This window comes from Tupaia chinensis, unplaced genomic scaffold (assembly GCF_000334495.1).
Source record: "Tupaia chinensis unplaced genomic scaffold, TupChi_1.0 Scaffold000646_1, whole genome shotgun sequence".
NCBI classification, from domain to species: domain Eukaryota; kingdom Metazoa; phylum Chordata; class Mammalia; order Scandentia; family Tupaiidae; genus Tupaia; species Tupaia belangeri.
Genome location: NW_006160167.1, coordinates 1,196,531 through 1,220,737, shown reverse-complemented (window position 1 = coordinate 1,220,737; position 24,207 = coordinate 1,196,531). Strand labels below are relative to the sequence as shown.

Sequence of the window (24,207 nt, the reverse complement as noted above, 5' to 3'; positions counted from 1 at the left end):
AAAACATATACTAGTTGATCTGCCACACACTCTGCAGTTTCATGCAAGTATTCCAAACATTCAGTTCATCAAGGGAAACGACCCCCACCCCTTTTCTTTCTTTTAGAGAAAGGAAATACCATTTTGCCTCTGGAAAAGCTCTTAAACAAAGCTGCAGATCTAAGAATAAATCTTGAGTAACTTTTAAATGATATAATCTCTCTTTTATGTGAGAGCAAGAAAAGTAACATTTAAGACACAGAATGGTATCCTGGACAAATGCTTTCTATGAGGACACTTTGCATTAAGTGATTAATTGTGATATTTATAGAGATAAGAGGAGATGCTCTAATGCCCATGCCAAGTTTTTCCATTAGTTCCAGAAGCATACATTACTTCCAAGAAGGTACAACTTGCCACATCAGATCAAGTCCAGCATCGTAATGCTGGGAATGGCCTTTACCTAATGTCCTGGAGAAAAATGTACCATCCCATTAGGATCCAAGCCAAGTCTTAAGAGAAAAGAGGAATTCTTTCTTTCTTTCTTTCTTTCTTTATTTTATTTGAGAGAGAGATTTCTACTACAGGGCATATGTGCTTGCCTGAGAGAGAGAGAGAGAGAGACAGAAAGCTAGAAATCATCACCCCCCCCTCCCCCAGAGGAGATGGTCACGCACCAATCCCTTCTCTACCATTCTCCTCTTGGCATTGTGGGCATGCACACCCATGAGCCCAGAGTGAGTTTTAAGCACCAGGTATGGGACTTAAACCGTGGTTGATACATGAGAGTCCAGCAATGCAACCATTATGCCATCTGCTGGTCCCAAGAGGAATTTTCAAAAAGTAAATGCACTGATCAACAGAGTCCTGAATTGGGCATATTTGATTATTCCTCTTTTATGCGCATGAATGTTATTAGTAATTCTAAAAATATTCACTCCTTATAAAACATGGTTTTACCAATAAATTCTATAGCCTCTTGTGAATGTTAATATAAAATCTAGAGATACTTTATTTGATGAACTGTAGGCTTTTAGGTTAATTACATTTACACTGACCTGCAATGAAGCAATCCTCTGTACTGATATTATGGGATCATTGTTGCTTTTATTATGGCTTTCTTAAGCTTAAATAACTTGTGCATTTACCAGCTATTTACCCTTCTTAGTTCTCTCTACAAAACCTGAGACATGCCTAGTTATCAAACATAATGTATTTCCATCTAGAATGTTTTCCCATCAAAGTCATCCAGTTAGTACACAGTTTTTCACTAGAAGGCATAAAGTGGCTGTATTTCTAAAAGTTGTCATTTTTAGGTTAAAAGCTATCATTATTGAAAAGTACTTTGTACCTTCAGAACCTTAAACAGATAACCAAATTGTATATTTTAAAAAGTTTTAATAAATACAGAGCTACTTTACTCACCACCAGCAGATGAGGAATGGTTTTAGTATGACCATCTAAAAAGGGGCCAGTGAGAGCCAGCAGGTGATGTTGTGGTTAATGAGCTCAACTTCCACACTGTTGGCTACGGCTCAAGTCCCAGACCCAGCAGCTTGAAAATCACCCTGGGTGTACGTGCTTGCATGCCCAAAATCCCAGGAAGAGAATGGAGAAGAAAGGATTGTGGTGTGGTCATCCCCCCCAGGAGGTGCTTTCTCACTTCCCCTCTCCACCTGCTCTTTATGGCTACCGCATGCACCCTATGGCAAAAACCAAAGGGGGTGGCAGTGAAAATTTGCCTGAGTAATTAAAACTTCCAGGCTATTGGGAGTGTGGGTGGGGGATAAGAAGAGGCTGTACTTAGCAAGCTAAAGCAGTCAGCAGTTTTTAATGTACCCTTCAGCTCTTTTGTTCAACTTTGTTCTCATTTCCAATTTGATCTTACTCTTTTCTGTCATGACAAATTTCTTCTCACATCATTCATTCATATGTTCAAAAATGGCCTACTCTATGCCAGGCACTTGGGTCACAAAGATAAATAAAAAACATACTATACTCTCAAAAACTATAAAATCTAATGAAAAATACACGAGAATGGTTACTTTCAATTTATTTTGATTAGTGCTATGACAGGGACAAATATAGGAGGGCTTCAAAAAATTCACTGAAAAACAAAATGAGTTTATTTTGATGCAAAAACATTTTTTGGAAATCTATTCATAGGTTTCTCATAAAATGCATTTTCCACGAACCTGTACAAGAAAGGGAGGATGATACTGCGAAAAGCTCAGGTGGAAAGCTTGTAAGAGTCATTTATGGAATGACAAATAATTTAGTAAGCCTAGGACGGAGAAGGTAGGAGTGATTAGGAGATGAGTCAATAGCTAGAGAAATATGAAAGAGCACGAACTTCATCCTGAGGGCAAGTGATATATTTTAAGCAGAGACATGATTAGATAAACATTTTGAAAAAGAGTGCCTGCAGTGACTTCAATGTTTGGAGAGAGTCCAGAGGCAGGGAGTTTGGTAACTGACCAAGAGACATCCTACAGATATGAAGGGAGGTAGCAGAGTGAAGTTGGAGAAAAGTGGAGAGGATGACAGATGACAAGGAGACAAATACATTTCAGGAATTGATGAGGTATGGTGCAAGGGGATGAAGGAAGTTGAGGGAAGACGGGAAGATGGCAACCAGGTCTGTGGTTTAAGTACCTGGGGAGGAAGGGGTGCCATTCGCTGAGCTTCCTTAGGAAACACAAAAATAATAGATTTGTGCGGTGATGCTCCCAAATAAAGGTTCTCTTATTTACAGATAGTTCAAAATCCATTTCCTCCATTCTCCTCTCAGGATTTTGGGCACCTACGCACATGCACCCCACATGATTTTCAAGCCACCAGGTCCAAGACTCTAACTATGGTCAGTTATACAGGAGTTCAGTGCCTTAACTGCCATGCCACCTACTGGCCCTTTAAAGTCCATATTTAAGATATAATCTAGGGGGACCAGCAGTTGGCACAATGGCTATGTCGCTGGACTCCCATGTAGTCGACCGCAGTTCGAGTACTGGACCCGGTGGGTTAAACTCACGCCAGGCTCGTGCATGCCCAAGATCTCAAGAGGAGAATGGAGAGGAAGGGACTTCAGCATGACCATCTACCCCCCCTGGGGGGGTGGTGATTTCTCGCTTTCTGTCTCTGTCTTTCTGGGGAGCGCACATACCCTATAGCAAAAATCTCTTCAAAAAAAGAAAAAAAGATATAATCTAGGACTCTATTTTAGGAAATCAGGTTTAAGACATAGGCTAGAAGACTCCAACAAAGTTAATTGGCTGTAATCCCTGAGGAATGTGCCCAAACCAACCAGTATCAGCAACTGAAGCTCTTTACTGTCAGATTCATGATCTTCCATATACAGAGGGTTAGGACTAGCCCAGTTCCAAGGAGACCTAAGCTAGGATCTCTAAAATCTTTTCATTAACAGATGCAACAATTCTAACACTATGTTTCCTCTGTTTTCCTCTAACACATCCTCAATCACTCTATATTTTTGTCTATTTTAATGTATAATTTGGATTATGAGTCTACTTTCAGTTCCTTAGAACTTAGAACACAGCTGGCTCACAAATGGAATAATGGCTCTTTTCCATGCTCAAGGGTAATCATTTTCCAAATCTCTGTTTCATATCGCTTAATTCATGACATGGCCTTCCCTAGTACTCCTATTATAATTTATTTTTCTTAATCATTTTTCAGGAACAACATCACTAAAAGGCTTTTCAAAATGCAAATAAATTATGTTCACCAAGTCACTGTTTTCTATTATTTATCTTAAAAAGAAGTAACTTGAGCGGGTTAACGGGCATGAGTTTCCTTTCACAAGTTTGTGTGCTTTTTGTTGGTGGGGTACTCAAATCTCCTCTCACTTATTTTATGAGTTATGTGAATATTCCAGTCTTTAAAAAATACACAAATCTTGAGACACATATTTTACACATTTTTGTGGAAGCAGATATTTTGAAAGGAAATACGAACGGTGAGAAAGAAAGGAGAGATCAGCTGGGATTTTATGAATTAGAAACAAAAATGGTAACCAGGAAAGTCAAAGTGTATGGTTTAATTTTATTTGCTGCATATTATAATCAACAAAATAACACACAAGCTGCTATTTTCTTATTATTTCAGTGGCATATGAAAAGAGTATTTAAATTAAATAGAATAAATCCCAGATTTGGGAGGATGGGAACCTTGCCAAATATAAACAATGCAAAAGCTTTAAAAGATTTAGATTGTCTGTCTATTTTAAATTAGGCTTATCCACATGCCCTGGTCTCTTACCTGTGCTTCTCTGAATACATATGGTCCCAGCTCCTTCCTGTGTTCAATAATCTTCTGGGCTTGCTCAACTGGAATGTCAATTTGTAAAGCTGGTGGAATACTGGAGTTAATAAAGCAGTTGATAATAGTCGTGATTTTCTTCTGGATGAAGGACTCATCACAATGAGAATGGCACAAGTCCTGAACAAAGAGGAGAGAGAGAACAATACGTGATAAGTGCGTGATTAGAACACCTTTATAGAACGGTATCAATATCTGTTTCAATCGATGTATACATTTTTAACGTCAGGTCCAGGTTATCTTAAAAGATCCTCCGACTGATACAGAAGACCTTACATAAATACACATTTAATTTCATCCTGACCACCTGTTCCCCTGGGCAAAGGAACGGCTCTCCTGCTTTGACTGTTTAACAGGTATCTATTGAGTGCCTGCGGGGGCGGGGAAACTAGCACCTCCAGATCCGGAGCCTACTCTCTCCTGGGAAGCATGAAACATGATATTACGGTTCAGGACAGTTCCAAGGTCCTAGGAGAACAGTGAGAACAGGTACTAACTCAGCCTACGGGTAAACACAGAAGCTTTCCCATCCAGACCTGCTTTTATATCAAGGTGACGGAGGCTCAAAATGGCTGCCACCACAAGTAGGCTTTGCTGGTGGAGAGCAAATGTGTCATCACGTGCCTTCGGGATCTACATTGTTCCAGTTGCTCCATCATGTTACTCTCTGTACATAAAGAACTTAACAATAACGTTTACATTAAAATGATCCAGGTTTTTTTGTTCTTTTTTGTTTGTTTTTAGGTTTTCACCACAGGGCACATGCACTCGTGAGAGAGAGAGAGAGAGAGAGAGAGAGAGAGAGAGAAAGACGGAAAGTGAGAAAACATCCTTCGGGGGGATGGCCACACTACAATCCCTTTTCCTCCATTCTTTTCGCCTTTTGGGTGTGTACACACACACACACACACACACACACCTGGTGTGGTTTTCAAGACACCAGATCTAAGACTGTAACTGCAGTTGGCCATGTGGGAATCTAACACCTTAACCACCATGCCACCTGCTGACCCCTCAAATGATCCAGTTTTAAAGTCACAAATGTAGGGTTGTCATTTTTTTTTTTTTTTAATTAGAAAGTAGTTTTGCTTGAATTAAGGCATCTTTTTTTGGTCAGAGACATAGTTTTCAAAATCACTAGAAAGCAAACAACTTGAAAACTTCTCATTGTAGGTTAGAAACAAGCCAGCATTTATTAAGTACGCATTGTATGCTGGGCATCGTAATAGCTGTGTTATGGATACTATTAAAGAAATAAAAATGCTAATGCCTGTCATGAAAAACTTTATGTATAGTTTGGCTTAGGTTATGTATGGAGAAAGCTTAATATGAATGTTACATTGTGACAAGTTAGCACTTCTTTCTCAATTCAGCATCACCTCAGAAAAAGCCTATTTATACCACATATGTTTCATGTGTTACCAAAAGGGCGTTTTTTTTTGTTGTTGTTGTTGTTGTTGTTGTTGTTGTTGTTTTCTATTTCTAGTGGGGTTATCGTATAGAATCATTTGGTGAGCCTGGTTTGTAACCGTGGAATACAAGCTTGTGAAATAAAAACAAATTTGTGAAGTTACACAGTTTAATTTTGATTGAAGGGACAGAACTTAGACCGGATCATGACATATTTTTTCTAACTATTCTGCCCTGTTGTGCCATTAGCCTCGTTAGCCGTTGCCTATTACGAAGGTGTCAGTTTAAGCACATTTTCCTCTGCTAAGCTCTCTGAGACTCCTCAGTCCCCGCAGTTGTCTATCTGTGGGAATTCCAAAGCAGTCCGTGTTTCCTCAGCTGGTCCTCTAATCACACTCGTGACCACCTTATCTACTACCCATCCGTCCCTCCGGTGACACTGTAAACTCTAAATGGGAAGACTCTTTGATCATGCTGTAACCTCAAGATTTGGCCTGGCCCTTGAAAGATGCCCAGTCTATCCCTATAATCTTTTCTTCATGGATACACACACACACACACACACACACACACACACACACACACACAGAGTTTAGATTAAATCATACTCCTTTTTAGTGACTAGTCTATTTTTAAAAACCAAGGAAATGAACATCTATCATTGATTATTCTCCTACATGATTTTTTCGTGTGTGTGTACATGTGTGTATGTACGTGTGGTGTTTTAGACAGGACCTTGCATTGTGATGCTCTGGTCTCGGCCTCCCAGGTAGCTGGGACCACAGGCGTGTGCTCTTTCAGATAGGGTCTGCCTATGTCACTCAGGCCTGCTGAGGGCTCACCATCCTTCTGTATCAACCTCCCAGTTTTAAGATGTGGGAATCAAATCTAGACTGCCTGTCTGGCCTCTGAGTCCCCCAGCACACACTACCGCAGTGAGGCCTCCTGCAACATGACCTTCAATGGCTGTGGAGTACTCTGCTATACAGATGTGTCATACGTAAGTAACTGATGTCCTACTGTACAAATGGGTTCTTTCCAGGTTTTCAATCCAGAGCAACGTTTGATTAAGAATACTCTAGTTATCTCTTTGCATATCACCACCATCATTACTGGGAGGTAGACTACCATGGGCTTTAACGAGAATGACTTGTTTCAAATTCTAGCTCAACCACTTAATTAGCTGTGTGATGTTGCGAGTTTCTGAACTTTTCTGAACTTTACTCCTTCATCTGTAAAATGGTGAGAATAACCTCCTTGACTACATAGGATTCTTGTGAGGAAAAAATTAATTATTCCATGTGAAACATTAAGACATTATCTGGAAGACAGAACACTTAATAAGAATAAGCCATGTGAGAATTAGCTTGGCAAGACTTTGCCAGGTGGGATGCCTTCCACCTGGAAAACTCCCCCAAAACCCAATTCAAATATCACCATTTTTGTTGAGATCTCCCTGACATACCATCCCCCATCCCCATCAATCTCCATACTGCTTCCTACTATGACCCTCCCCCCACCGAGTTAAAGCTACACCTAGTCAGAACATAGACCACGGTAATATTATTTCATATTTCTTTTCATAGATATCTCTCCCCACCTCGAGAAAGGGCAATGTGTTGCATTCATCTTTTTCTTTCTATTTTGCTATTTTGTTTGTTTGTTTAGAGAGATTTTTTGCTATAGGGCACAGGCGCTCACTGGAGAGACAGAGATAGAAAGTGAGAAATCACCCCCTGGGAGGATGGCCATGTCACAATCCCTTTTCCTCCATTCTCCTCTTGGGATCTTGAACATACATGTACATGCTCCCAGAGTGTTTTTAGCCATCAGGTCCAGGACTCGAACCACGACTAAGTGGGAGTCCAGCAATGTAACCATTATACCACCTGCTGGTCCCTCATCATTTTATTTCTACAACCTAGCATAATTCCTGGCACATTAGGTACTGACTGAAAGGTGGTTAGATGAATGAAATTTACTCATATAGGATATTTTTAAATAGTTATGTGGTTTTTGTAAACCTTTCATGCTATACTTCAGAAAAGATATTTAAATGACAACCAAGGACAGTCTTAAAATAAAAATAGTCACAAAACTAAGGGTCGACTGTACCCGAGTCTATATTTTTAAAAATATTTATTTTTCCAGGTTTATCTCATTACCTCTTGTCCATGCAAAGTTAGGCTTACTATTTTTTTCTTTTTAGAGAGATTTTTTGCTATAGGGCCTATGAGCTTGCCTGAAAGACAGAGAGAGATAGAAAGCGAGAAATCACACCCCTCCAAGGGCGGATGGTCACACCACAATCCCTTCTCTCCTATTCTCCCCTTGGGCTTTTGGGCATGCATGCACACACACCTGGTGTGAGTTTTAAGCCACCGGATCTGAGATTGGAACCACGGTAAACTACGTGAGAGTCTAGCGATATATTTCACCATCTGCTGGTCCCAAGTCAGCTTATTAATATACATTTCAGTTTTAAGATAGTTTTGCCCACCCATAATAAAAACATCTTATTGTGGAAAACAAACCCCAACTCCTTTCTAATTCTCAAAAAGTAATATATTAGTAATACCCCTATGAAAGATTAAAAAAAAAAAAACCCTGTCCAAAAGTTTATGTTACAACCTAAGCTGAGAGTAATACAAAAACTGTTAATAACAGAAAAGGTTAGTTAATAACAGAAAAGGTGTGTTGGAAAAAGCTTAGAAATATATTTTACTGAGCAGCTACTAACTATATATTGAGCAACTATATTAGAGTTACAGAATAAGAACTTATAGATCAGTTGAAAGTATTATACTCTTCTTTAATTTTTTTTTTACACTTTTTGCCATAGGGTGCTGAACTAGCCAGAGAGACAGTGAGAGGGACAGTGAGAAATCATCCTCTTGGGAGATGGCCACATCGCAATCCCTTCTCTTCCATTTTCCTGCTAGGAATGTTGGGCATGCACACGCACATGCCTGGTGTGATTTTTAAGCTGCCAGGTTTAGGACCCTAACTTGTGGTCAACCATGTCGACCACCTGGATTGCTATTCTACCTGCTGGCCCAGAAAGTATTATACTCTTAAATCCTAGTTTTATTTTTATTTCCCATCTTTAAAATAGAATAGAATAGGCTGCTGGCAAATAAACGAGCCTACTATCCCTCAGCTTATTTAAGCGAAGCATTTTTCTTTATTCAACTCTGGACTACGTGACATGGAAAATCTTTCCTCCTCTTCAGTGCAGATTCGGTGTGTCCCCATTAAACACTTAAACCTGAGAATAAACTGCCTTTGTGCCTAACCATTTGTTCATTTGCTTGTTTATTTTGCTAAGAATCTGGATGTTCTTTAAATAGAAAAGCCTTTCTCATCTCTGTTGGTTTATTTATCCAGTATCTGCTATAAATATGGTTGAGAGGAATTCTTTTTTTAAATGTTTATTTCATTCATAATAGCCTGTCTGCTCATCTAAAAGAAAGAGAGGGAAAGCGAGAGAGGGGGAAAAAAGCACTGTTGATAGTCTTTTCGGGCTCCAATCCCCCTTCTCTGGACCTGTAACTCATCAGAATCTTGCGTACTCACTCACGCGTCCCATGTGTCTTTGAGCCAGCCCAGATATATGAACCCATGGTCAGCCATGTGGCTTTCAGCATTGCACTTCAATTAGCTACCAACTGTGCCACCAGGGTGGGCTAATTGGAAAGATTCTTACAGAGTCTCGGGGAGCCAGCAGGTGGCATAGTGTTTGGGGCACTGGACTCCCACATGGCCGACCATGGTTTGAGTCCTGGACTTGGCGGCTTGCTTTCTCACTTTATATCTGTCTCTTTCTTTTTCTGGTCAAATTAGAAAGTAAGTAAATAAAATTAAATAAATTATTCTTTTAAAAAAACAAGAGTCTTAGCTGTAATGATATACCAAATATGGATATCCTCGGGGGGAGGGGGGGAATGGCATCCATGTTGATAAAAGGAAGGTAGAAATATACTTAAAACATTCTTCAAAAAGTTTTCATTAGAACATAATGCATATCAATACTTAAAAATTCTAACAGTATCATTTCAGGGCTCACTCTTCCTCTTCACTGTATAATAATAAAGGAATCTAGACATTGGACAGTAAACATTTCATTACTTATATACTGGTATGAAGGAGATGGCAAACTGGGGATATCTTATACATATCTTGTCCATAAAGTTCAGTTAAGAATTTAATATACTAATACATTTCCTCCAGTTCCCATGCAGTACCTTGTATTTTTGTACTTCTTGCCAAAAAAGCACCCCATTTTCTAATAAATCTCCTTTCAGAGCCACGAAACGTTGAAATTGTCTTGCAGTGACTGGATTCAATAATGCCTTACGAAAAGCAATGATATCACAAGATGAAGATATCCACTTACTCTCTACCGGCTGTCCAAAATAGAGAATATAGAAAATTAGCTGCATTCAAAAACATAATAATAAAGTCATTATTTAAGCTAAAATTCACCCACTTCTATATCCTTTACTTTTGGCTACTGAAATTTGTGGCGTGGACACAATAGCATTTGACAACCTTTACCCCCTCCGCTCCTCTCCCTTTTGTCACCTTTATATTTTTATGGCATCATTTTTTTAGGTAGAGAGAGAAAGGTAGTGGTAGAGGAAGAGAGAAAAAGAAATGACTGGTTGATTTACAATACATGATGGCGTTGCTTCAGAATGTTAACAGTCACAGTTTGAGGCTATGATTAAAAAAACTACTTTTTAGTGCATAGTAGAAGTTCTTTACAAAGGAATCATATTTTGTAATCATTACTTCATTATTTATTTATTGCATATTTGTCATATACATTTTCTGTTTTATATATAAATATATAATATACATTTTTTTTTAAGAGAGAGATTTTTTTGCTACAGGGCGTGTGCTCTCATGAGAGACAGAAAGTGAGAAATCACCCCTTCTAGGTGTGGGGGAAGAATAGCTACGTCACAATCCCTTCTCCTCTTGGGATTTTGGGCATGTACGCACATACACCCAGCATGAGTTTTAAGTTGCTAGGCCTACTCAAACTGAGATCAACCATGTGAGAGTCCAACACCTTAACCACTATACCACTTGCTGGCTCCTTATGAATTAATATAAATTCTCCTACCTCTTAAAAAGTAAAAACAGGGACCAGCAGTTAGCGTAATAGCTATGTCGCTGGACTCCCATATAGTCGACTGCAGTTCAAGTCCCGGACCCGGTGGCTTAAACTCATGCCAGGTATATGTGTGTATGTGCCCAAGATCCCAAGAGGAGAATGGAGGAAACAGAATTGCGGCATGGTCATTCCTCCTGGGGGGTAGTTTCTCGCTTTCTCTCTCTCTTTCTGGCAAACGCATGCACCCTATAGCAAAAATCTCACCAAAAAAAGAGTAAAAACAGTTGAATATTCAAGACTTTTTTTTAGTTTTTAGAAAAATTATTTCAGCTAATTCTATAATTTAATAGAAAATTTACTGTAGAACTTCACTATTATTCTACCCTGGTAAGATTATGTTTATAGATGATATATCTTTATATTATTTTAATGATAAATTATGATTAATAATAATAATAATTAATAATTATTAAGACATTATTTGTAATAATAAAATTCCTTTGGTTGAGGATTCACTTAGCATAAAAACCAGAATCCACTCACAGTGGCTTTTTTTTTTTTTTTTTGGAAAGATTTTTAGGGCACATGTGCTCACCAGAAAGACAGAGATGTAGAAAGTGAGAAATCACCCCCCCAGGGGGGATGGCCATGCCACAATCCCTTCTCCTCCATTGTTCCTCTCAGGATTTTGGGGCACACACACACACACACACACTCCCAGTGTGAGTTTAAGCCACCAGATCTGGGACTCCTAACATTCATGGTGTTTTACCAAAGCTTAAAGCTACACTTACTTAAGATCTTCACAATTTAAAAATATTAGATGTCTACTTTTTTACTTTGACCTTTAAAATCACATATTCAAGCCCCTTTAAGCTTCTCAGATTCAAAAACGTAACATGTAGACTTTATGGAATTTATTGAGTACATTTTAATTTTAAGCTGATTTTAGTGTATAACCAAGTGAGGAAGTGTCATTCCAACATATGAGACAAATTTAGGAATTACATTAGCAATTAAAATACACTAAAAATACCCATTACTCATAATGTATAAAATGAATTCCTGGAAACAAATCATATGTGACCATCCGTATGTGTTTAGGAAAGACAGAGGAACACAAAGTAAGGAGTAACTGATTCTGCCCGGGGATGACGTCTGAGTTGAAAACCAGAAAGTGAAGACCACTCTAGGCAGTCCAGATGAACGGTGGTGCCATTAACCCAGATAAAGCGACTCGATGGCCAACACTATTTTAGTAAGGCGCATGCCATGTTCTCTGGACAGAAAGGAAAGACTCTCACCATATGGTCCATATTAAAATTATAGCCCTATAAATAGGAACAACCGTGTATTAGACTGGGATGTTTATTTAAAACCCACTCAACAAATAACGTTTTAAGACCTGCTTCTTAAGATACTAAAACGTAGCAATTTAACTAAAACCTATAATTTAACTGAAGAGAAAAAAAATAATATCTAATGTATAATAATACAAAATATAAGCCCATTCCGCTTATTATTTCAATTAAAAATATAGCAAAACACAAATGTTTAAAAAGTTAATTTCCTTTCAAGGAAAAAAAATATAGAAAAGAACATCCTAATGGGTACATAAACCCCTCTAACATCCAAATAAAATTTGATCTTTGTGTGCAGAGGCTCACGTGGGTCTAGTCTGACAGTCTATCACAGCCTGCAGAGGATAAATACACATAAACCTGTAGGCTCAAAGAAAAGCCTATGTTTATCATGCTTGCTAAGAAGCAAAATAGCCCATTACTAGTAAGATATCATGTAATAGTGATTTTAATAATCATCAAAATTATAGTTATCTTCATTTTTTTTAGGGGGAGAGGTTTTTGCTATAGGGCACATGTGCTCGCCAGAAAGAGAGAGACGGAAAGAGAGCGAGAAATCACCCCCCAGGGGGGATGGCCACTCCACAATCCCTTCTCCTCCATTCTTCTGTCAGGATCCTGGGCACACACACACATGCGCCTGGCATGAGTTTAAGCCACCGGGTCTAGGACTCGGACAGCAGTCAACTTACATGGGAGTCCAGTGATGTGGCCATTACGCCACCTGCTGGTCCAAGTTATCTTAATTTTTAAAGCTAAAATGTAACTCAAAATAATGAGGATAATGTAAAATAATGTAACTAGCTGAGCCTCATTCACTCACACTGCATTCACGCTACTCACTCTTTTTGTGGAACCAACTCTCAGTCAAAAATAAACTGACATATGTTGGAATGAATAGCTTGTCTCAATAAATCCATAACAAGCAGAATTTTAAAATACATATTTAAAGGCCAATCACACATATGTAAGGGTGAGCAGGTCAAAGGACTCTTTGAGGACAGAGTTTTGGTAGAATCACACTCCCCCCAAATTCTATCTGCCAGTTAAGAACACAGTATTGGTTGTCAGTGGTTTAAAAAGTAGCGTCTAGAACAAGAAGGGAAAGGAAAAAGTAATGCAAACTTTGACAGAGTGGAACTTATGAGAGGAAGAACATAACAAATATTACTTGCCTTCCAGACCCCGATTTTCCGTTCATGCTTCTGTAGTAAGAGCTCTTCTGCTATGTCTTTCATCTGTACCTAAAAGCAAAAACAATGATTTTTATCCGAGTTATCCATAACGTCTAGAGTTTTGAAATCATTTACAAATTTAATAGTATTTAAAAATGAAGTTGACCTGGCCATAGTAGCATAGGTGGTACGGTGCCACTCAGGGATACGGAAGCTATACAGGAAAATCTTGGGTTTGAGTCCCTGGTTGACCTGAACATGTTGTGTGTGCACAGCCCATAGGTGTGCCCATGATTCTGGCAGGCTGGGAGGAGAGGTGTGTGGTGTGATGAGACTCTGTCAGGAATCTCTTTCTCTTTCTCATGTGAAAGATAGAAGTTATTGAAACTTTTGAAAAAAAAAAATCAAGGTCAGTTTGGATAAGAAATACTGCAGTTCAGGAAAGAGGATCAACAAAGAAGCTCTGCAGTCAGGTCCCTGAGTCACTCGAATTCCTTGAGGAGTTTCCTTAACTGAAAAATAGAATGATACTAGGCTGTATTGCTCACACAGAACTGAAGCGGGGAGGTAATTAGGACTTTTCCGGGTTTTAAACTATTGTAAGTCTTATCACTCTGTACCTCATTTTCAAAAAGTACAAAAGTTACTCCACACAGAGGGAAATCGAGCAGTTATTTCTTAGGGTTATTGCCTACTCACAATGTTTTCTCTTTCTTGGGAGCTGCGCCTGTGAAGTCTGTGCTGTGTGACTACCTCCCTGGCCACCGCAGGCAGACCCAGGAGATGATCTGCAGAGACAAGGACTGAGCCTTTGGATAGCCATAGTCCAGAGCAAGGATCTGCAAGATTTTGTTGGGTTCTCAGGGCTGTCCTGCCCGCTGCCTTTCCTAAAACTTGGGTGTCAGCTCCTCCCCTAAGTGTGTGAAATGCTGCAGCACCATTTTATAATAAATTCTCATTCCCTCTTTTTGTCTTTGGCTTAAGGTTGCCAGATCAATTTATTCTACTTGCCACCCAAAGAATGCTAAGTCAGGAAGTGACTATAAATAACAATAAAGTGACTGGGAAAAAATGAGAAAACATGATAAATAATAATAGTAACCCGAACACCTTTTCATTTGGATAAAAATTGGAGTTAGCCTGAAGAAAGGGAATGCGGAGACTGAAGTTTTCTCAAAGCTTATTTCCAAGAACTTTTTGCCTAAAACAATCCAGCTTTTCTCCATACAAAATTCCCAGCTACATTGTGTCTTCCATAACGTAAGTTGCTTAGTTCAGAAGACTAAAGATATTTCCAGGTACATAGGTATCAATGTGTTTGATAAGCTACTGAAGTTTTCTCAAAGCTTATTTCCAAGAACTTTTTGCCTAAAACAATCCAGCTTTTCTCCATACAAAATTCCCAGCTACATTGTGTCTTCCATAACATAAGTTGCTTAGTTCAGAAGACTAAAGATATTTCCAGGTACATAGGTATCAATGTGTTTGATAAACTGAATGTAGAGGGAAGCCTCTCCAGGTTCTTGCTGGTCAGTCTTAATGGCATGTGATTTTGCATACTGAAATCTAAAATTACATGTTTTCTGACCCTTTTGTGAAGATCAAGTTTGCTTGTTTTCAGCCATGCTTATGACATTTTAAATGACCAAAGTAATGCTTGATTTTTATAAAATAAATCAAAACAAAACAAACCACAAACCCACTTTACAAAGTAAAAAGTAAAAAACCTTCTAACTCTCAAACACAGTCCTATGAGGCAGATCCTTTTAGAGCTTTCTCTTAAGCATAAACATAAAATAGGTAAGCAAAATCTCATAGATGATAGGTGGAAAAATGGCTAGGCGGATGAACATTTAGATACACAGATAGACATTGATATGCATTGGTAGATATAGACATATAAATCCATATAACGGGGCTATCTTCTATATATTGTACTTCATCCTGCTTGTTTCATTCAATAAACAATCTCTTTTATATCAATCAATCAGTATAAGTGAAAATCTGATTTTTATATGGAAATTTGCATAATTTCCCATAATATGGAATTATCACTATTCAACTATTCCCCAACAAGTTATGGTACTGATTTCCTTGTATGTAATTGCTCATTTGTGTGGGATTTAATAATATTAAAAATAATAACTATAAGAATAGGCATCTAAGTGTCTGCTGTGTGCCAGACACCATGCTAAGAAACTAATCACATATTTCATTTCATTTTCACAACAACCTTTGTAGCAATTACTATGATTAGCTCCATTTTTTTCAAGTGAAGGAACCACATTTGTAATACTTAAAGTGGTGGGACCAGCAGATGGCATAATGGTTACATCACTGGACTCCCACATAGTCAACCACAGTTTGAGTCCCAGATCTGGTGGCTTAAAACTCATGCCATGCACATGTGAATGCATGCCCCAAATCCCAAGAGAGGAGAATAGAGGAGAGGGGATTGTGACATGACTATCCCCCCTAGGGGGTGATTTCTTGCTTTCTGTCTGTCTCTCTGTCTCTGTATCTCTAAGTGAGCACACACACCCTATAGCAAAAATCTCTCCAAAAAGAAAAAAAAAAAACACTTAAAGTGGCACAATTAATATATGGCAGTACTGAGGTGAAAACTTAGGAATCTGACTCATGCTTTTAACCACAATCCACAGAAGTATAATAGCTAGTCAACAGATAAGCACAATGAAGGTTTTGATACATATTGCCAATGGCTATCCAAAGATTATACTGATTTATACACCTTTATCTTTTGACGTGCTGTGAACTGTTCACTTGCAAGAAACAACGGCAACCAGACATTCTCTAGCCTATTTAGGACATGCTTCTGAACTTCCACTAGAACAGGTGCATCAAGCTGCTCATGGAGAATCTTCCCCCAGCCACCACTTAAATGCATTATCTAAAAAATAAATAAACAAAACAGAAACTATAAGTTGGTGCTTTGTTAAAGAAAGACTAATAGTCATTAATTCATTCATTCACACTAAACCATTCGATGCACACCTGGCAAGTGCTATAATTTTCATGTTCTATATGATGTTTCCTGGCTGTATCATGCATGGAAATAATGAATAGCTCCTCTAATGTCTAACAGAGAATCAGGATTTGGGGATTTATATGGTCATTGTTTTAGATGTTTGATTTTGTTTGCTTATGATATAGCAAAAAAAAAAAAAGGAATGAAATTATTATCCTGTGTGACCACAAGCAATGACATTTTTTCCCCATAGACTCAGTATCTTCAACTGTAAAACAAGGGCATTGGTACATTTGTTTTCTAAGTTTACTTCTAGATCTAATATTCTATGAATCTGTGAATTTTTTAAAACGAATCATTATTTAATTTTATATCCATTATTAATTTTCTATAGGGCACATGTGCTCACCAGAGAAAGAGAGAGAATGAAAGAAGAGAGATAAAGTGAGAAAGCAAGCCACCAGGTCTGGGACTCAAACTGTGGCCAGCCATGTGGGAGTCCAAAGCCTCAACTACCGCACCACCTGCTGGCACCTTAATCTGTGAATTTTAACCAAATTGATCTACTTGAGAAAGCTTTTTTCTTTTGTGGATGAAGGAAATAAGGCATTGATTAGTTAAGAGACAGTCTTGACTCAGATATTGTAAATATGTAAGAGGAGGTCTTCAAAAAGTTCATGAAAAATGCTTATTATGAAAAAAACTAGGTGTGGATTTCAAAATATTTTCTTGTACCGAAATAAACTCATACTTTAATTCCATTTTTTCCGTTAAAGTCTCCTCATATATTACTAACGAATGTGAGGATAGAAGGGCAGGATGGTAGTAGCCTTAATAACGTAGAGCTGTTGCAGCAACTTCAAAGAAGAAAACAAAGGCAACAGGTAGCAAGAGGAAAGGTCAAGTTTTACAAATAATAACACTGACTTGCCCAAGCAACACCATTTGTAAAATACAATTTCTTGGTAGCCCAGATCTTTCTTCTGCATAACTGTTGGCTTCCAATGAGTTACTAATGGCTATCTCCTGCTTTAAATCTTTCTGGTTTTCTACCTGCTTCTGTATACACACCACAAAAAATCTCTGGTTACTTGCTGGAACAAGCACCCTCTTAGTTCTTCTTTCACTAATAATTCCAATAAAATACCACTTCTAATAATATCGTCTTGTGTAAAAACAAAGAAAAAGAAAGAAATCCTCTAATAATATTAAGCAAATAATGCTAACAATAACATTGTTTTTACATTAAAAAAAAAGTCTACCTTGCTAATCAAAATGCAAATTGGCTATACAACTGAAGTTAGGATTAGCATTATCTTAATAAGACTTAGTATGTCAATCTAACGTACACAATAATGACAAAGAGGGGTTATTAGGAAGACGCCCCTGTAGAAAGCACAATCATTTGATATGATTGCAATGGGTAACTTTTTTCAGTGACTGAAGTTCTCAGCATGTTGTATGTACTATGGAGGGTTCACACAGTAGCATCAGATACCATGAAACCTCACGCAATGTAGCACAAGCCAAACAGAAAACAAATGCTTTCCATGTGTTTATTTCATACTTGTGCTTATTGAGATAGCAACCACATTTGCTAATGTAGCCCAGATTTGTATCTCAGGGAACTAATGGCAAGGCATTTGGGTTAAAGTTACTTAATTTTAGAATTTCATCCTCCCTTTACTTCCAAAGATTTTTTGCTTACTTTGCCCCAAAGATCTAGATTTTAATTTGGTATGCCCTACTTATGACCATCTCTCAATTATTCTTCAATTTACGGAGTCCACCATTAATCTGAAATCTATATTTTATAAATGTATGCTATTACTTTATGCATCCTTGTCAGCGATCACATTGAACATCACAAGATATCCATTTGATCTTTAGCTAGTAATATTGTACTACCAAACTTCAAACTAATTAAGTTATATTACGTAATTCTTTATATCTCAAAGCATAAAAATTAAACTGTACTTCACTCCAAGCCACTGCTGATTCTCAATCAGCTATTTCTGCTATAAATCTAATGACACTATAATTACTAATAAATTGTGATTAAGGCTATAGGACTTTGACCAAACAAAATATTCCTGGTCAATGAAAATAGTTTCTGGGAACAATAAAGTATAATCGTGATTTTCAAAGATGGATTATGCAGGGCCTAATGGTACATTAGTAACACCATGCTCTGCAAGGAAAAGTATCTGTGTTCATGTCCAAGGACCTTCCTAGAAACACCGGGCATGTATGAGCCGATGATCTGGGCCTGGCTGAAGCTGGGAGTGCCTGTCCCTCTGTCTTTGCCTCTCTTACTTATGGAAGCCTTAAGTAAACTTAAAAATAGAAGAATAATTTATTAGAGTATTATCAGAGAAGAACAGAGAAGAGGTAGAGATTAGGCTAAATGGTTGATAATGTCTGTTTTCCTATTTGTTGAAAGGTGCAGATACCAGGACCAGCAGGTGGTGTAGTGGTTAAGATGCTGGATTCCTATGTGGTTAACTGCGGTTCGAGTCCGGGACTGGCAGCTTGAAACTCACACTGGGCATGTGTGCATGCCCAAAATTCCAAGTGGAGAATGGAGAAGGGACTAATCACCCCTTGAAGGGTGATTTTTCGCTTTTTGTCTGTCTCTCTGGTGAGTGCATGTACCCTACAGTAAAAAATCTCTCTCTTAAAAAAAAAAAAAGTGCAGATATCTTCTCCATCTCGTTCATCACTTTATCCTACTAGAACAGTGTTTTGCATATTGTAAACATTCCTGTTTGTTGAGAGAATGAATGACTGGATGAAAAGAAGTTATTTTTATCCTATAAATTACTTTGTAAAGTAACACATATTTAATGTAATACTAGGATAAATTTTAAAGACATTTCATTTATAGATACTTATGACTACCTAAATAACTAAGATACTAAAAGTATCTAATGCATCAGTCATAAAAACAAAAGATAGGAAAAAGTGAGACTTTCAGGTTGGCAAAAGAAATAAATTACTGTTTTTCATGCTTTGTTACACAAAAAGAGGTTTACATATTGATACCTGGTCCTGTTGATGGATAGAAGCTGGACTGTTGGGTCCAAAGAAATATTTCTTATTAAGGTATTTGTTTTTAATGTATATAGATTTTGCCTCCCTTTGAATTCGATCTCTGTATGCTATCCTTCGGAACTCCTCAATGTCTGTCCAGCACATAAGGTCCATGCTGGAATGAAAATAAAGTATAACCCTTATTATTTATTTCTCTAAATTCTACTGTGCATCAAACAACTTGTTTTGACAGAATTTGGATAGTGACTGTCTTGACTAGTTAGCACAACTGATTTGATCACCAAAGTCCAATATCGTGTCTCTGATTCCTTCCTTATTTTTTTTTAACTTTTGAGAAGTGAAGGGATTTCGCCAGCATTTATATATTCATATAACCAGTTACATATAAGCCTAAATAAAACCAGTCTCCAGTAGGCTTTGAGATGGCATTTACCATGTTTGTAGAAAGATAAACATCACTAATGAATTACCAATTATAGCTTTAGAAAAGGCAATTAGTGATAGCACTTACGGAACTGAAATTACTATCAAAATTTTTTAAAAAAAATATTAATTTAACCACAAGCTAGTCTTACTTAAATCAGGATTGCCCAACAAAAATATCCTGTCAGCCATTCATGATCTGAGTTCTGGTGTAGGAGATCAATTAAAACATGGTACACATAAAAAAGGTGAGATAAGTAAGGCAGTGGCCACCTATTACTCATTAGTAGCTTTTTAAAGATAAGCTACCAACTCTGCTCTTTCAGACTTCTTTTTTTTTTTTTTTTTTGGAGAGGTTTTTGCTGTAGGGCACTGCGCTCGCCAGACAGAGAAAGACAGAGAGACAGAAAGCGAGAAATCATCCCCCAGGGGGGATGGCCATGTCGCAATCCCTTCTCCTCCATTCTCCTCTCAGGATCTTGGGCACGCATGCACATACGCCCGGCGTGAGTTTAAGCCACCGGGTCCAGGACTTGCACTGTGATCGACTACATGGGAGGTCAACGACATAGCCATTATGCTAACTGCTGGTCCTCAGACTTCTTTTTAATGCCAGTGAAGATCATTTTCGTTCCAGGGATGTCCTTCTTAAGATTCTCCAAATCCTACATCAGTGTATCTTCTCCCCAGGTAATGCCTTTGTTCTTGTTGGTATCCGTGTAAGAGAATCCAGGGGCCTGACCTGTCTTCCACCCAAATAGACTATGGAGATTTGGGCCAGTCTTGTGCTTGCCTCCCTTTTCCACGATGTGGCACTGGGCACACTTCTGAACAAAAATCTTCTTGCCTTTCTCAACATCATCCATTTTTAATTCTTTCTTTTGCCACTTGGGAATACAGAGTAACCACTCAGAAGCCAGACGACCCGCTGTGTAAGTCCAAGGACACACCGGTCTGCTCCTATGTTGATTCCTTTCTTTTACAATTTTTTGTGCTGTTATTTACTATTCATACATTGAATTGCTATACATCATTTAGATTGTAAAGAGATTGTACCCAACATGATATATGCCACACACCAGGTAAGTTGAGAATACTATACATGACATCATCATCTAGGCCAGTTAGGCTGACTCTGTAATACTTCTAGTCCTGGTTAAATATGTGGATCATAACAAGGAGTACTGGAATCAGAAAAAAAAGAAAGAAAGAAAGAAAGAAAAAACAAACAAACTATCACCATTATTGGCAGAGCCTGGTCTCAGAGTCCTCCATTAATGATGAACTAGAATGATTAATTTCAAATATGGAAAAATTTCCCCATGTGGCATGTCCATTTTACAACACACCACATCTAGAATAATTCCTATCTCAATGGGGGGAAACTATATAATGTGATATTTGAGTCCTAGGTCTAATGAGTTTCTGCTAACTTGGGAGAAAGTTAATAGAAAAAAATATGGTTAACATCTCAGTTCATATTAAACAAATATGCTATAAGATTCCAAGATTCTGTGCAAACTTGCTTATTTATTAGTTGATAAAAATTGTGAAATATAATAATTTCAATAGCTTAGTGAAGTATAAAAGAGACACTTCCCAGGAACAATAAAGGAGTTGCCTAGAGAAATACAAAAAGTACAGCGAAAAAGGGGAAAAAATAAAATACACTGATGTTTAAAGTTAGCCGCATTAAAGGTATCAACAAATATTGTGCAACCACTTACAATAACATTTTGGAGTTTGCTATCATCAAAATGTACTCTACCAAAAAGCTATCCATACAGATTTTAGATAATTACACTCATCAGTTTTTATCAACATGGGTAAAATCCAACATAAAATTACTATTATAATATGCTGAATCAAAACCAGTAGCTTAGAAAAAAAAATATTTTAAGTGAGAAATACATTTAAAAACATTCACATTCCTCACCTTCCAGCATGAGCCTCAAGAAACTGACGGAAATGTTCAAATTCTAGTTTGTTGTTAAGCAGATCATAAAAATTAAACTGCCTGTATTCTTCAGGAACTTTGCTCCAATATTCTGTTTCTTTAGAGATGCCAGGGAGTGGTAAAATATAAGTTCCAATTTCACAGGTTGTGACCTAGTGAAACAATACCTGTCATAAAGATCTCTTAGACACAAAAAAGTATTTATCATTTTAAATAGAGTAGCTGAAATAAAATTAACTATTAGGCTAAGGCCATGGAACAGTACAATAGTAGAACTTGAGTAAAGGATCTAGGTGGTTCGATTCTAACCCATGTAGAATTCTGGTCTATTCCTTCCCATTCCATTCTCTTCTTTTCATGGATGTCTGGTAAATATTTACTTTATACAAAGCACTTGTTCATAAAGTATTAATAAAATAATTTCCTTAGTATATAATGTCTTTCATAATAAAAAAAGAAACATAATACATAATGGTACCAGAGACAACCACTATACTTTTTTGTATATATCCCTCCAGACTTTTTTGTATATATATGTAATTTATGAAATATAAATTTAGAATTATGCACCAGTGTATGGTATTGTACTTGATTCTTTTTTTTTTAACAATATATTATGGACACAAAACAGTCTTTTATATTGTGATTTTAAAAACTAATGGCAAAATAGAAGATATTCATCTAATAGTGTATCCTTCAAATATAATCTTCATATATAAGTTAATTTTTAGTTAAGACTTATGATATTTTGTGGGCTATTTACAAGCCCTAAAGGGCAAACAGGAAAAGAAGCCTATGCTTTGAAAGGCCTTTCTTTATAAAATTCATCCATCTCCCTATTTGTTTTTGAAAAGCATCCTACCATAAGATACACTACCAATATTTTAAAAAATAATTTCCCTCATATAAAAGGATTATGGACAGTGTTAAAAATTTTAGATCATAAAGTTGAAAATAAAGCTTTATAATATACTACCCTTTATAAATTTATATGTATCCTGAGACATTAATGGTGTCTCAAACAGAGAACTTCTTGTTAATAAATCCATTATCATAAAAGATATTTTTTTTAAAAAATACTGCTTATATAAAACTTTATTGTGTAAGAATACAAATTTCAGATAGGTACAAAGAAGAAAGTAATCAACTGAAATCTCACCACTCCAAAATAACACTTTGATGATTACCTTTCCAAATATCTCTTTTTGAATATTATATATATGTGTTCTATCTAAAATTATACACATAGGACCAACAGGTAGCATGGTGGTTAAGGGTGCTGGACTCCCAAATGGCGGACCATGGTTCAAGTCCTATACCTGGCAGCTTGCTTTCTCACTTTCCCTCTTTCTCTCTCTCTCTCTCTCTCTCTCTCTCTCACTCACTTGCTCTGTCCCTCTCTGGTCAAATTAAAATAATTAAATAAACAAATAAATAAATAAAGTTAAAGAAATAATTCTTTAAAAAAATTATACACATAAATAGAATCATAAAATACCAGTATTTTTGTTCCATATATCTTTTTATAATATTGCATTGTCAGGAAAGTCATGATGCATTTTTGTATAGAAAAATACATCATGACTTTTCTGACGACCCAATAGTAAGTTCTGGACATTTTTCCAGGTTGATAAACTGCCATCTTATGTAGCTGCACACATTAATTTTGTGGTTTTATGGCTACATCATGGTTTACTTAGCCAATTCAAAAGTTGCAATTTATAAATTACAACAAAACTTATATATCCTAGTGAATCCTATGATCATTCTACTGACTTCCTCGATTCTTTTCTGTATTTTTTCTTTATTGCTTTGCTTATTGTTGCCACACAACAATTTATTTTCTGTTTAGAAAAGTCAATTTAACTCTTCTGTGACAACAAATAAAGACATGCAGAAAATGACTGATAATATTCAAAGAATATAATATGGCTGGAAAGCTCAAGTTTCTGGTCTTAGCTAAAGCAAATGAGTGGCTTGGCTCCCTATGCTACCTTCTAGTGGTTTAGATACTGGTTTGCTCCCCAAGGTTTCATGTTTAGGAATTTGGTAGTGGAAAGTGGTGAGGCCTACGGAAGTGACTGGATCACGATGATTACATCATGGAGGCAATACGCCTGCGAGCAGATTAATGATGTCTTGTGAGATCCAGTTGAGATCTAGCTCTCATGGGAGGGGATTAGTTCTCTCAAGAGCCCATTGCTATAAGAGAGAGCGAGCTACCCACGTGTGCATACCGTTCTCTGTGATTCTGTCAGCCATGCTATAAGCCAGCCTAATGCCAGGGCTATGCCTTCAGACTTTCCAGCTGCCAGAACTGTGAGTCAATAAACACAAATTTCTTTATAAATCACCCAGACTCAGGTATTTATGTCAGCAACACAGTAAGGTATTGAAAC

At 37.3% G+C, this 24,207-nt stretch overlaps 1 protein-coding gene across 4 annotated transcripts in view; it reads right to left on the bottom strand.

Annotated features, from left to right (window-relative positions):
* Positions 1-24,207, bottom strand: part of RGS22 (regulator of G protein signaling 22) — a 142,480-nt gene that overhangs the window by 12,164 nt on the left and 106,109 nt on the right. For all 4 annotated transcript variants that reach the window (XM_006159708.1, XM_006159707.2, XM_006159709.1 and 1 more), the window contains 6 exons: positions 21,788-21,960; positions 19,420-19,582; positions 16,138-16,296; positions 13,386-13,454; positions 9,972-10,133; positions 4,258-4,437 (listed from right to left, as the gene is read on the bottom strand). In XM_006159708.1, the coding sequence (XP_006159770.1) occupies positions 4,258-4,437; positions 9,972-10,133; positions 13,386-13,454; positions 16,138-16,296; positions 19,420-19,582; positions 21,788-21,960 (906 nt within the window). The remainder of the gene's footprint in view (positions 1-4,257; positions 4,438-9,971; positions 10,134-13,385; positions 13,455-16,137; positions 16,297-19,419; positions 19,583-21,787; positions 21,961-24,207) is intronic.